Genomic DNA, 15,462 nt, shown 5'->3' on the forward strand with positions numbered 1-15,462 from the left:
TGCTAACGTTCATTATCCTTGGATAATTTATCATTTTGTCTGAATCCTGAATGATCATTCTGTTGACAGTGGTCCCTAACTGTAAACAGTCCAGCCCAGCCATCATCAGAATCAAGGTTATTAGCATTGACACACTGTGAAATTTGTTGTTTTGTGGCAGCAGTACAATGCAAGACTTCAACAAAATGCTGCAGGTTATAATAAAAAAATGAAAAAGTGCAAAAAAAGGAATAGAGAGATTGTGTTCATGGACTGTTCAGATATCTGATGGCTGAGGTGAAGATGATGTTCCTAAAATGTTGAGTTGATATCTTCAGGCTTCTGTGCCTCCTCCCTGATGATAGCAACTAAAAAGAGGGCATGTTCCAGATGGTGTGGTTCTTAATGACGGATGCCACCTTGAGGCACCGCCTTTTGAAAACGTCCTTGATCATGGGGAAGCATGTGCTCGTGATGGAGCTGACTGAATCTGCAACCGTCTGCAGGCACTTGATGTAAACAGTAGTATGTGCACCAACCCCCTTCCTGGAGTCAATGACCAGCTCTTGTGTTTTGCTGACTTTTGAAGGAAAGATTTTTATCATGATACCGTGTTACTAAGCTCTCTATTTGCTTCCCATACTCAGAGTCTTCATTATTTGACATAGAGCCCACTACGGTGGTATTATCTACAAACTGATGGATGGGGTAGAGCAAAACATTGCCACACAGTTTAGAGTTGCACTAGAGAGAGTGGAGAGGAGATTCATCAAGATGTTGTCGGGGATGGAGAATTTCAGTTAAGAGAGGGAACTGGGTAGGCCGACTCTTTGACTATGACTTTGACCAGCACACTAGATTCTATGCCTGATCTCACTAATGCCATTTATTTTTAATTTTAAATAAATTTGTTTTTTTTTACACCATATAGTGGGTAATACAATAGGGACATTTAAAATACTCTGATAGCATGTGTACGTAAGAAAAAGGGGAGATCATGAGCTGCATAGGAAGGAAGGGTTAGATTGATGGAGTAGATTTACATAGGTTGGCACAACCTCATGGGCTGGATGCCTCAACTGTTCTGTGTTCATAAAACAAAATGCTCCTGACAAGCAATATTGTTTTAGTTCGGCATTAATAAGAGACATAAAATGGATTCTAAACTAACATTTTTAAAATGTACAAATATATCTCACTGTTCCAAAGCTAGTAAAATTGTTTAATACTGGATTGCTGTATTTCCTCTTCTCATCTTGTGCATTAATAGCAGACAGATTTGTTTTTTTTAATCTTGCTCCACTCCCCTTTATTTAGAGGGTGTTCTAACTCTACGGGCAAAGCCACCTCCACAAGATGAATTCATCGATTGTTTCCAGAAATTCAAGCATGCATTTAATCTACTAGTAAGTTACAGGTTTTAAGAATGGAAATTTAATTAGATTGTATTGAAATTCAAAATGTGAAGAGATGAGTCTTAAATATTTCTCAAGCAATTGCTGTCTTATTTCACTTGCCTTCTTATAATTCCATATCCTACCACCAGTTGTGATATCTACACCATGATGCAACTTCTAACCTGATTAACTAAGTTATGGAACTGCCCTTGATTGAAATAATTATGGAATAATCTTCCACATAATGCCTGTCATAGTATAAATAGTGTTTACTCAAGTAGTAATGGGAATTGCAAACTATCTTTTTATTTTTCTGAAGCTTACAGTTTGTTCTTATGGATCTTGTGGTTTGTCAGATCTTTAGTTACTGTTCATTACTTCCATTTATTGTTTCTTTCAATTTAGGCCAAACTGAAATCTCACATACAGAATCCTAGTGCAGTTGACCTGGTGCATTTCTTGTTTACACCTTTAAATATGGTGAGTTAATAATGTTTGAATGAACAGCTATAAAATTGTGGTCTATGTGTGATTAATACAATTTAGAGATTTGGAGCTTGTGTAATCGTACCCTTTCAAGCCATTTGTTAATTTCCATTCTGAGGACATGTATAGCTTCAGAATGTACAAATATATATGTCCAGTGAGCTAGTAGCTAGTTTGTTCTAATAAATAAATGAATAAAATATACTGTATGTTGTATATACTGTATCGATATATTAGAGCACACTAGCTCACTTACCCAGCATGTCTTCATTCCATTCTGCTATTATAATCACATCCTCTGAATTTCCTATTTAGTATCTTTTTTTTTCCAAAGTTTCTTTTGAAGGATTTTCAAAAATACCCCTACCCTCTTTCAGGCAATTGAAAATGGACTACCGTAGATGCCGGATTATAAGCCGCTACTTTTTTCCCACGCTTTGAACAGCTTTGAACACTGCGGCCTTTACTACGGTGCGGCTAATGCATGTTTTTTTTTCATGCCGCCAAAAACATTTTGCCTCGTAACAGTAGACCAATAAAATTGATGAGTAGTTCACAGAGGTCCAATGAAATTGTATGATAAATCAAGCGCACTTTCACAATTAAATTATTGTAAATCAGTCATTTGTACTCACCCTCATCAACATGGAAAACACTCGAAGAAAAGCATTGTGCTGCCTTTATGGCAGTTATTTAGTTTATAATATTTTCACTTAGTAATTCATTTGTTAGTATTTTCTAGTTAAAGTTAGAAGTATTTTAAGTATATTTGTTTTCTGTAGTACATCCCGGAATGCTTTGACGTCACATCTGGTTTCACCGCGTCTTGTGGGAAAATACCGGTTTGCGATAAACGGAAAGGTGGGGGGGGGGGGGGGGGAGCGCATTAGACCCGAGCGAAAACGCTGCTTTTAAGTTAAAGGCGATCAATAACTTTTCCTGGTAGGCTGCAGTATATATTTTTTTACCAGTCGTTAGGAGATATTGGGATGTTGTTCGTGCACTGTTCAGTAAAAAAGTATACGCAACGTAATTTGTGTGTTACCGATACGTATGTATATTTAAAAGTAGCCGTGTTACAGGCACGGTTCGAAAAAAAGCATTTGCAATATGTATTTGTTTATGTTACCATACGGATTTAATAAAAAGTTAAAAAATCCTCACGTGTAATATCTTTCTGTGTAAATATCTCATATTACAACGTGGGACACCTGCGGCTTAAAATCCGGTGCGGCTTGTACAAGTACAAAATTGATTTTCTTTCTAAAATTAGAGCCTGCGGCTTTTAATCAGGTGCGCTCTGTAGTCCGGTACGGTACTTTGTTTAAAACATTTCCTTGTCTCACTTAGTTCTTTAGATAGTTGCATTAAATCTACTCTCTCTCTCTGATGATTAATTATTCCCAATGAAAATAATTTGCTTATTTATTGTATGAAAACCTATGAAAATATAAGCCATTTAAAATCGAGTTAAAGGAGAATCTTTCCATTTTCTTCTCTCTGTGTTAATAAAAGTCTTAAGAAAATATGAAGGGGATATTACAAAATCTGCATGGATTTTTGAAGAGAAAATGATGCTTGATTAACTTATTAGGATTTTTAAGGATGTATATGGTAGAATAACGAGAAGCAGTACATCTGGAATTTTGGGATTTTCAGGAGGCCTTTGCTAAAACCCATTTAATGTTTACAGTACATTAGTTTTGAGGTAGTTTACTGGCATTGGTTAATTTACTGGAAAATTGATTGATGGGTGGGAAATGGTAAGAGTAATAAGGTCTTTTGTGGGATGTCAAACTGTGACTGTCAAGGAATCAGGACTTGGACCCCAGTCATTTTTGATTTCCATTAATGATTTGGATGAAGGAACAATGTTATGTTTCTCAGTGTGCTGGTGGGATGAAACTGTCTGGGGTTGTGAGGAGGATGTAAGGAGGCTTCAAGGTGATTTAGACAAGTCAAGTGAATGGACGAATGATTGGCAGACCCAGTATAAAATGGATATATATGAAAGTATTGCGATACTTTTGGAAACATTGATGTGCAGAGGGATGTGGGTGTCCTTGTACACCAGTCACTGAAAACAAGTAGAGAGGTGTAGCAATTGTCAGGCTTCAATGCAGTAAGTTTTGAGTAGAAGAACAGGAATACAGTTGGCCCTCCTTATCCACGAATTCCACATGCACTAATTCAACCAATTGCGAAAACCTGGAAGTGCTCTTCCAGCACTTGTTGTTCGAGCATGTGCAGACTTTTTTTTCTTGTCATTATTCCCTAAACAATGCAGTATAACAAACATTTTACATAGCATTTACATTGTATTAGGTATTATAAGTAATCTAGAGATGATTTAAAATATACGGGAGGTATGTTTCAGCACCGGGCTCGGGAACGGAAGTTCTCGGGACTCGGGACAGACCGCTCCTGAGTCTGCTTTCCACCATGCCCTGTTGATGTGGAGGATCAAAAACCCAAAACCCCAAAACCCAATAATTAAACCATTGTGATGCTTGGTAATAATTTTAGCTTTCACCAGAGCAGAGCCTTTCTCACTTTATCCTTTAAAATTGTTCCGATCGTTGACCTTCGTAGCCTAACGCTTTTCCAATGACCAATGGCATTTCACCTCTTTCCGATCGCTTTATTATTTCCACTTTATTTTCAATCGTGTTCGTGATTATTTTCGCGAACAGAAACACTGCGGATTCAGATCTCTACTGCCGGGCCCTAATGTCCACTGCACTGAAACAGGCTAAATAAGGTCTGGGGTTCCGCTGGGTCCTAGGGTCCAGCGCATTGAGACAGGTTGAATAAGGGACTTGAGCATTCGCAAATTTTGGTATCCGCGGGGGGTCCCGGAACCAATCCCCCGCGGATAAGGAGGGCCGACTGTATCTTGCTGTTATTATGCAGAGCCTGATGAGAGCCCCACAACCCACTACCCACTAAAAATATATGCTAGGTCTGAAATGCAGACTTTGTAAAAGTGAAATAGTGGATAAAGCTGAGAAATTCGAGCAATTTGAGCAGTAAATGTGGAAAACAACTGCATCACATTAGAAGTGGCCAGCAATTGAAAAACAAAAACTAGATTCCAAAAATCTGAAACAAAACAATGTGCTGTCATCACTCAGTAAATCAGAATACGTCCACACTAGACCGGATAATTTTGAAAACACCGGTTTTGCGTAAAAACAATTGGCGTCCACACTATGTGTTTTTAAAAATGTCTCTGTCCACATTGAAATGGAGATTTCGGCGAATCTCCTCCTGCTGGGCATGCGCAGGACACATTACCAAAAACAAGCGACATGTTTGGTGTCGAATCTCGCCGTAAAAGTGCGCGTTTGTGTAGTTACAGACTAGAAAAACTTAAAACGACGGACAGCTGTTGGCTCTCGCGCAGGAGAACTTAAAAGTAAGAAAAAACAAATACAGGAGCGTATGGAGGCAACTGACAGGGAGTTCACGGACAGATTGACCCGGCTGACGATGGATATTGAAAAACTAACTAACTCTGTTGCATTAATAAAGCACCTTGTTAAATGTGTAAAACATGTCTGCATCAGTGTTATCTTGTATTTCCATACAATGTTACATTAGGCTGTTACACATCTATTGTCAGAGAAGTACTTGCATAAATAGGTAAACCACCTTCATACGAGCAAGGACAGAAAACAGGGCAAAGTGAGTATACTTATTTATTCAGTAAGTTATGGATCAAAGTATTTGGTGAGTACATTTCTAATTCTTCTGGTGTCAGTCTCATTGCTGTCTGTTCTGAAATTGTTAGGTTGCATTCAAGAAAACAATGAAATAGCGCGCTGACGTCTGACAGCGTTTTCAGATTTCTCCAGTTACCCCGTCCACACTGCTTCGGTCAATCCGGCATTTACAAAATTACACACTTTGGAGAGCGTTTCTGAAAAGCTCCGGTTTCAGAGGATGAAAACGCCGTTTTAGTGTGGACGGAGGGTAAAAACGAAGAGAAAAAGCTTCGGTTATGGATTTATCCGGTGTAGTGTGGACGTAGCCTCAGGCAACATCTGCAAAAAGCAAAACAGCAAATGCTATGGCTCAAAAACCCTCTAGTTGAAAGTTCATTGGCCTGAACACTGACCCTGTCTCACTTCCCACAGTTGCTGTCTATTGGGTGCTAATCACTTTTTGAATAGTATTTATTTATTTAGAGATACAGCACGGAATAGGCCTATTTGTCCCAAGAAGCCACTCTGCCCAGTAATGCATCTACTTAACCTAACCTGAGGACAATTTACAATGATGAATTAACCTATTAACCAGTACGCCTTTGGACTGTGAGAGGAAATCGCAGTACCAGGAAGAAACCCATGTACTCATGGGAAGAACATAGAAACTTCTTACAGACGGTGCCGTAATTGAACTCCGAACTCCCACGTCTCAGATGTAATACCCTTGCGCTAACAGTTATATTACTGTTTCTTTGCCTTGAGTCAACAAGACCCCACTAGCATCTTTCACAATCAGATCATTGGTTCTGATTGAACTTGCATCTGTCAAGAATGAGTTGACCTTCCTTTCTTCTCAAAATTAGTTCTGCCTGAAACAATTTTTTAAAAATCATTCTCTGATGTTTACCACTGCTGCTGCCCTTAAAGGCATCTTCTACTTAGAATATCTTTAAATCTTGAATCTATATTTTCTGTAGAATAAAACTGAAGGAAAATAATTTTCTGATTAAACACAAAGGTAGTTGCATTTCACTTTTTGAGTGACTCAAAAACTCGTGAGGAAACAACATGATCCTTTATGTATCAGTCATCTGCATGAAGTCTATGCTGGTGTGGAATGAAAGAGCAGTCAGCTCCACTGCTAGAAAATTTTCACCCAAGGTTCCCATGCAAATGTTGACATTCTTGATTTGTTTGACTAAGGGCTTGTCTGGATCTAAGCCAAGAACAATGACTTCAAAGCTTTCCAGCAACTGTTTCAAAGAACTACATGGACCAGAACTTGCTTGCAGAATGAGCTGCCTTCACTTGCCGTTCACAGATGTACTAAATACAAATATGTGGTATTGGTGGCTGCAGTATTGTTCCGAACTGCTGTTTTTATCCTAACTGGTTTTGTTTTACACTGTGGCAGTACCTTAAGTGACATAATTCCATTGTGGGCTTACCAGAATATCCTGCCCATAAAACAGATAAAGATATTGACAGTAGCACAGAGAAAATTCTGGAGGAACTCAGCAGGCTAGGCAGCATCTGTGGAAAAGAATAAAACAGTCAATGTTTTGGGTCAAGGCCCTTCCTCAAGAAAGGGGGGAAGATACCAGAATAAAATAGTGGAGGGAAAGGAAGGAGGACTAGCTAGAAGGTAATTGGTGAGTTGGGGGGGGGGGTGGTGGAGGTAAAGTTATGCTTGGTGATAGGATCTCACTGAAAACGGTGGACATTGTGGAGAATGATGTGTTGGATACAGAGGTTCATAGCTGAGGGCTAGAGGAACTATCTTTGTTAAGGCAGCAGGAAGATGTGTAAGCGTGGATGTATGGGAAATGGAGGAGATGTGGGTGCGGGCAGTGGTGGAGGAGGGGAAGCCCAGTTCTTTGAAGAAGGAGGACATCTCTGATGTCCAGGAAAGAAAAGCCTTAAAGGAATAGATGCTGCAGAGCCGAAGGAACTGAGAAAAGAGAATAGCATTTTTACAAAAGACGGTGGGAAAAGGTATAGTCAAGATAGCTGTGGGATTCGGCTTGTTTATAAATGATGTTGATAGATATTTTGTCTCCAGAGATAGAGGAAGGGGAAAGAGATATGTCAGAAATGGACCAAGTGAATGTAAGGGCAGGGTAGAAGTTGGAGGCAAAATGATGATATTGATGAGCTAAGCATGGGTGCATAAAGCAGCACTAATGCAGTAGTCAATGTTGCGCAGGTAGTCTTGAAACATGTACAAGTTATGTGTAGCCAGTAAAAAGACTGGCAGAGCTGGGGTGCATGTTGGTGCCAATGGATACAGTTTGAGTTTGAAAGAATTGGGAGGAAATGAGACATGATGGTGGAGGGTAATTGGTTTAGTCTTTTGTTGAGAAAGAAGTAGATAGCTTTAAAATTTTCTTGATGGTGCAAGGAAATGTATAGGGACTGGACATCCAAAGTGAAAAAGAGGCAGTCAGGTCCAGGGAATTGTAAGTTGTTGAGGAGATGGAGAACATGGATGTAGGTGGGAAGAGACTGAACTAGGGGGTTTAGAATGGAGTTGAGGCATAAGGACATAAGTTCAGTTGGGCAGGAGCAGGCAGAAACGTTGGACTTAACTGGACAGTCAAGTTTGTGGATCTTTGGTAAGAGGTAGAATCAAGCAGTGTGGGGTAAGGGAATTATAAATATGGTGGCAGTGGATGGGTGTTCTCCATGGTTGATGAGGTTAGTGAAGGTGTTGGAGACAGTTTTCTGATGGTTCAGAATGGGGTCCTTTTCAAGGGGAAGTAAAAGGAGGTGTCTAGTTGCCACCTGGTGTCAGGAAGGTAGAGGTCAGTCTGCCATGCTACAACAGGATCCTCTTTGAGGGTTTGATGGTAAGGTTGCGATTTGTGTGAATATGGTGGAGGGCAGTGTGTTGTGAGAGGGTAAGGTTCGACGAGGAGTCAAACCAGTTGGTGTCTCATCGGCATTTAGAGATGGAAAAATCCAGAGTAGGCAGAGAACCAGAGCAACAGAGTATTATTGACAGCAGCAAAGACACACTCTCAGATTTAGCTATTTAAAAAAAAAAATGTTTAGCTGCAGGAAGTGAATGAAATATCCTTCTAGTTTTGTAATTTTTTTGCATATTTTTTGGAATCTGGGTGTCATGGCAAGGCCAACAGCTATTGTCCATTCTTGAATGCCCTTGGAAAGATGGTGATGGGCTACCACCAAGAACTGTTGGAGACTTTCAGTGGGAACGATTCAAGGATGTGCTCAAAGCATATATCATCTGTTGACTTTGGAATCTCTAGTCCATGACTATTCAGAGTAGGGAAGGAACATTTGGGAAGGCACTTGATCTCAAATCCATGGCTAAGGAGTATAAAGTATCCCAAAGTAAATGGTGCTGGTGTGTATTCTACATTGGCCTTGGAACTCAAATGATATGGAAGAAAGTATTTTTCAACTTTCCAACATTAAGTGAGAAGCCTTTGGACAATTGAGGAAAAGGATGCTTTAAGATTAAGATCATGAACCTGGCAAAAAAAACTGCACTCTCTTGGTGACTTGGTGGAGAAATATGCACTTGTGCGTCTTGATTAGTTTAGAATGCAGCTCTTAAACATATCAATTTCCAAATATTTTCTGCACAGAACTGGTCAGAATAAGTCATTGTAATAATAGTGTAGCACCAGCAATAAACTGGAAAGTTCATTGTTACAGGACAAGAGCAATTCAATTTGCTTCATCAATATGCCCAAGTAATTTTCTCTATGAAGTAGCAGCATTGTTGTTGAAATTTTGTTGTTGAATATTGGGACACCATTTATTAATAGTTCCTGTGGGGAAGAAAAAAATTCTCAAAATGTAATAACTATTATCTTTCATCCTTAGCAAGGTGCCAAATCTTATGCCTTTATATTTTATGTTCTTTCTGAAATGATGAAGAAACTGTTTACATATCATAAACACAAAGTACACTGCAGATGCTGTAAATTCAAATCAACACGTACAACACGCTGGAGGAACTCAGCAGGTCGGGCAGCATCAGTGGAAATGAGCAGTCAACGTTTCAGGCCAAGACCCTTCCTCAGGACTGAAGAGGGAGGGGGCAGGGGCCCTATAAAGAAAGTTGGGGGAGGGTGGAAAGGAGAAGGCTGGTAGGTGCCAGGTTAAAAACCAATCAGAGGAAAGATCAAGGGGTGGGGGAGGGGATAGGCAGGAAAAGTGAAGAAGGTCCTTAACCTGGTTTTTAACCTGGCACCTACCAGCCTTCTCCTTCCCACCCTCCCCCTACTTTCTTTATGGGGCCCCTGCCTCCTCCCTCTTCAGTCCTGACGAAGGGTCTTGGCCTGAAACGTTGACTGCTCATTTCCATTGATGCTGCCCGATCTGCTGAGTTCCTCCAGCATGTTGTACGTGTTGTTTTCATATCATGCCACCTGCTTTCAGGAGGGCCATATTGTTGGAAACAAATGATAAGGTGCAGCAGTTTGAAGCTTCTGACCCAGTTTATACTTACTAATATTTTTGTCAGGTGTTTTTATTTCAGCACATCTGAGGTTTCTGCATAGGGGCTGTGAAAAACCTTAAGTCCAGAATGTGATAGAACTCGGGTGCCAGTGTATCTGATGGTCTGTTTCACTGCTAGACTCTTCATTGAGTCTGTTGAAATAATCAGGATCCTAATGTGTTTCTAATGGGACTAATGAATTTGTGGAGAAGTGTTGTACTTTTTAACATTCTTAATTATTTACTTAGATCATGGGGGATTTTGTTAAAACCCCAGCAGGAAGAAACACTGGTGGGTTTATTGGCTACAGTGAGTTACCTCTAGTGTAAGTAAATGGTTTTTAAAAAATGTCAAAAAATTAGTTGGTGGGCATGCAAGAGAGAATAAGCTGCAGGGCTACAGAAAAATTGGAGGAAATGGGATTTGCTTTGCTAGGAACCAGCATTGGCTTGTTGAGCAAAATGGACTTGTATCATAAGTAAGCAAAATAAATCAAAAGTCAGGTAAGTCATAATGCATAGTACTTATTTTCATAATTTCTTTTCTGATTTTATGTTTCAGGTCATACAAACCAGTGGTGGACCTGAGATGAGTGGTTCAATTCTCTCTCCTCTTCTAACAAAAGATGCTATAGATTTTTTAAATTCATGTGTCACGCCTGAAGAAAAGGTGATTTGGTTTTCTTTGGGTGAAGCATGGATCAAGCCCAGGCAAGTTGATGGCAATACTCATTTCTTTATATTTTCTATTGTTACGTACCCCGTAACTGGGTCACTTACCAGCAAAGATAGAGAGGTCCGTTGAATTCTGATGGTACTATTTTTAAAAGTATTTATTGATAAAGGGGCACAAAAATAAGATTAATGCAAACATACAGATAATATACGTCGTCAATACTAAATCTAAAAGCGCGGGTATAATAATAATCAATAAGAATTAGCTCTGTCGTTGTCTAGGGGATAATGTATTGTCCGATGGAAATATAACAGTCACTGTTAGTTCGTTCAAGCTGCAGCGTTTTGGGTTTAAGAGAGAGACGGTTTTAAACTTGCCCAGGTCTTTTATGATGCCAATCCTTTGAGTCGGGGGAGTTGATTTCCCTGTTGCTAGCTAAAAGCCGTTTTCCGTGGTACCAGCCACCAGTCCCAGGCAACGGAACTGAACGCACGTGGCCTCCTTCAAATGGCTTCCCGCTATTACGGGATCGCTAGCGTTTCTTCTGGTGCGTCTGAGGGGCTGTTCCTACAGACCCTCTTTTATCTGGACTCGCAGGGTCGTAGATGTCAATCAGGTTGGGGTGATGCAATCTCTTTCTCACCCAGCCCACTTTGCCTGAGGGCGTTCACGTAGCATAGTATCTCAATCCACAAATTTGTCTCCAAGAGACAATGGCCATGTCCCGTAGCTTTACATCACCGGGGAACGAGACATTCTGCATGTCTCTCTCTCATTTCCTGGGTCCCCTGACCCAACCCAATAGTGATCTTGTGATTCTCACAAAGGAGGGGGCTGCAGGCATAACACTATAAAGGAACATATGTCATCCAATTTAATTAAGTACAGTTGCTAGGTAGTGATTTGGGTTAGAAGCTTGGATATAGGATTGTCTTACATGTGTCTTACATCTCTTGATTTCTAGCATCTCCAGGTAATATGAGGAGCTGGTCTACCTTCTTTTATATTGCACCAGGAAATGAATAATTACGCTTTATTTGCTTGATTAAATGATCACACCGTTTTTCTTTACTCTTTCAAATTGATCTTGAATGCAATAAAAAGTTATTTTTGTAGCAAAGTATTTAATTCTATGCCAGGTTTTGAATTTTTTGAAAGAGACTCAATTTGTTAGTGTCATCATTAATAATCAAACAATTGATTGAATTTGTTGCACTTGTATGAATGTTCTGAGTAATTCTGGAGAGCTTGTTAGGCAATTATTCAAGGTTGTTGCTTTATAACATTTAACAAGTAAGGCAGAATAATTTCAAATGTTGTCAATCCTATCATCATAATAGTCACTTTTTCTGTTGAAATGGACGAATTGCTCTATATTAATACAGCACTAACACATGACATTTTGTAGGTGAGAGAACTGGTTTCTGAACCAGTCAGAACAATTTTGTAGTTGCATAATCTTCAACAAAGAGGCATTATATTCAACTGTTTATAATAAATGAATTTCTAAATATGATACAATTTGTGTAAACATTTCAGTTTTTTGCAGTAAAATATAGATATGCTTAAATTTTATATACAGTATTTGCATGAACGTTTAAACCCCTCAATGCAGCCATTGCTTTCCATAGAAGTCGTAAATGGCTGTAATTGTTTTGCACTTATTAACCTTCTTATTGATAATATATACATAGTTCCAATTTTATGCTTTTAATAAGGAAAGGCTTGTTCATTTCACTAACCACCTTCTTGTTGGTTGTAGATCCGAGTGGCCTAAAGATCAGTTTATCCCTCCTTATGTGCCTCATTTTAGAAGTGGATGGCAACCTCCCTTATTGTCATTTTTGGGCACACCATGTGAACAGGAACTAAATAACTTGGCTGAATCGGTGGCGAATGCGGAGCATCAGCGAAGGCAAGAAGAACAGAGGCGACTGAGTGAAGAGGTACTTGCATTGGCTTAGTTTGTGCTTGCCTATTAATATGATTATATCATCAAACCAGGACAGTACCATAGATATTTAGTATTCTGGAAACCACATTGTCTTTTTAATGCTAACTGAAATGTCAAGGAAGTAATAGTAGGGAATTGATTACTTGAGAGGATGATTCTGTGTCTTTGACACATTTTCAGTGTGAAGTGATATCAAAAGTGTCTGGTGGCACATTGTTGGAAAAAAGTTGCAATGCAATTTTTATTCCAACACACGTCCTTTGGCTGTATATATTTGAGGTATGTTTTGTAAGAAATATAGGTTCACCAAATGTAGAGGAATTTTCCAACTCTTGTGCTCTAAAAGTTGGATAAAATAACAGGTACTAATACAATGTCAGCTTTCTTCTTCCATGGCAGTGTTTAACAGCTCAGCTTTAAAAGGATATTTCCTGACAAATCTGTAGAAGATGCACGAGAACATTGAAAGTAAAACTGTAATTATACTACATTAGGATGAATATGTTGAAGGGTACCAAAGAGAATTTTAAAAAATGACATATAGACACACAGACAAGGGACCATTACAATGCTGAATGGGTGGCGAATGAGACATAAATGGGCATACAATATCCCGGACTTGAAAAATAAAGAGCCACCCACAGCATCAATTTAACAATATCTTGTCAGTTGTGTTGATTGGTGACAGAATTATCCATATTACGCAGTGATTAGACTTTAAAGGAACTTCCTTTCCAAAGGATTTTGGCATGAATTGTGTTAATAAATGCAAAATCTTTTCCTCTTGATTAATTATAGAATCTAATATCATTATCTGTACCCCTTTACACAGATAAAAGCTATCACTAGGCCAATGTAAAAACATGATGGGGTTTATTTCTAATCTAGGTAATGTGGCAAAATCAGAAACTGATACTTTTACACAAATTAGTTAAAAGTTACAAATTTTTAACTCAAGCTCTTCTTTTAGACTTGTTGTATATTGGTAAAGAACATGAATTTGATAACTGTATAGGCCAACAGTATCCATACATTTTATGTAGTTTTTAGGTCTAATGTATCCATATGCAAATTAAATTAAAAACCGTTTATAATAAACATGCACAGTGGTAGTTTGGCAAGGTATTCTGGTGAGCAGAATAAACTACAAATTGTAAATGAGCTTCTAAGAAGTGAGTAGATAAATGAAAAATGTTTCATTTTTCATACGTTTCAAAATTTTCAGAAATTTTCAAAAATGTTTCATACATCATACATGTAAAATGTATGATGGACTAAAGGGCCTGTTTTTGTGCTGTACTTTTCTCTGACCCTAACAATTTATTCTTGATTAATGTAATACTACTAGAATGATGCATCACTCTTACCAATTGGAGATGCTGTTGGCTTTTAATTTGACTTGTGTCAAAACTGAAGATACTTTTGTTTAAAGTTCAGTTAAATTAATTTGGATACTAGGAATTCCCTAAAAACATCTTTGTAATGTTGAACAACAAAATAGCTATGAAACAATACAATTTAGGCAGTATAGTAGGAAGCTATATTGAAATTAATTGGAGCATTTTATCTTTGTAAAAGCTTTTTAGGCACCAATTTGTTAAGAAATTACTGTAGTTTTGTTCACCATGCAAAGCAGCTTTTTGTGTTTTTTTTAAACTAAAGTCAAAAAATTCATAGTAGCTGAGGTTCATGAGCCCATAGGTAATACAAAAGCATAATCATCTTACAGTGGAATTCATTAAATTGTTAAATATGTGCGAGTTGTACGATGGCCAGGTATCCATAAGTGGTTTTAGTAAATCTAGCCCATCTGCATTTTCAGATCTTTATCTCAAAGTTGTGATTTCACAAACCCCCATAGTAAATAGTTAATAAATTAATGACTTAAGTAGATTGTTGCTTTTACCTGATACTCAATTCATTTCAATGCTTGATCTGTCTTTCTGTCTTTCTGCCTTGCTTTCTGTCTTGCAGCAAGCCACTTTACAGGAGCATCATTCCAGTGACGGGTATGCACACAGCAACTTGAATTACAAGAGGCGATCTCTGCAGCAGCAAGGAACAGATAATGCAGCCTTTAAGAGAAATAGTAGCCGACCTGTAGCTAGGTAACAGTTAAAGTGTACATGTTGTGCTGTGGACAGTTGTCTTGACTTTGTTTAAATGAAGTCTTTATGCATGTAATTCTTTTTCCTCTCTGATCATTTTCTCACAAACTCTTGAAACCTGATACTGCTATTGAGATGGAAAGCTATGTTACATTATATTTGCACTGTAGATGTTACTGTCATCTATTAAATAGTCATACAGTATTTGTTTAAAAAAGAATGAAACACTATTACAATGCTATTATGTGAGATATAATAACCCTCTGCTACCAATTTCTAACATTCCCTTTTTCTGTTATACTGCAGAGTAGATAATCTTACCATAACCTCAAAATATTTGTTTTACATTAGACATGCAGTTTGATCATAGTGCGTGTATTTAGCATCTTGAAGTATGTGCTTTATGCCATGGAGGACATTAACAGTACCACTCAAAATAAGTAGTTTGTTTTGTACTGACCTTGAAGTTATAGTAGAAATACAACTTGATATTTGAGCAAGAGAGGGAAATCTGATTCAACTTCACTTTGGTATCAAGTGACAACTTAAATATTTGGTGATTTATTTCATATTTAATTTGCTTTTCTTGCCAATAACTTTGATAAGTGACACTTCAATAAAAAGTGTCTTCTGCTGGCTTTTCTATAAGTAAAATCATTGCTGATCTTTACCTCAGCAC

The 15,462-nt window shown here is 38.3% G+C and overlaps 1 protein-coding gene across 7 annotated transcripts in view; it reads left to right on the forward strand.

Annotated features, from left to right (window-relative positions):
• Positions 1-15,462, forward strand: part of eps8a (EGFR pathway substrate 8a, signaling adaptor) — a 216,787-nt gene that overhangs the window by 167,601 nt on the left and 33,724 nt on the right. For 6 of the 7 annotated variants that reach the window (XM_073066193.1, XM_073066195.1, XM_073066197.1 and 3 more), the window contains 5 exons: positions 1,297-1,385; positions 1,782-1,856; positions 10,608-10,756; positions 12,484-12,667; positions 14,650-14,783. In XM_073066193.1, the coding sequence (XP_072922294.1) occupies positions 1,297-1,385; positions 1,782-1,856; positions 10,608-10,756; positions 12,484-12,667; positions 14,650-14,783 (631 nt within the window). The remainder of the gene's footprint in view (positions 1-1,296; positions 1,386-1,781; positions 1,857-10,607; positions 10,757-12,483; positions 12,668-14,649; positions 14,784-15,462) is intronic. The other variant, XM_073066198.1, reaches the window with a different exon arrangement.

Source organism: Hemitrygon akajei, chromosome 14 (assembly GCF_048418815.1).
Source record: "Hemitrygon akajei chromosome 14, sHemAka1.3, whole genome shotgun sequence".
NCBI classification, from domain to species: Eukaryota; Metazoa; Chordata; class Chondrichthyes; order Myliobatiformes; family Dasyatidae; genus Hemitrygon; species Hemitrygon akajei.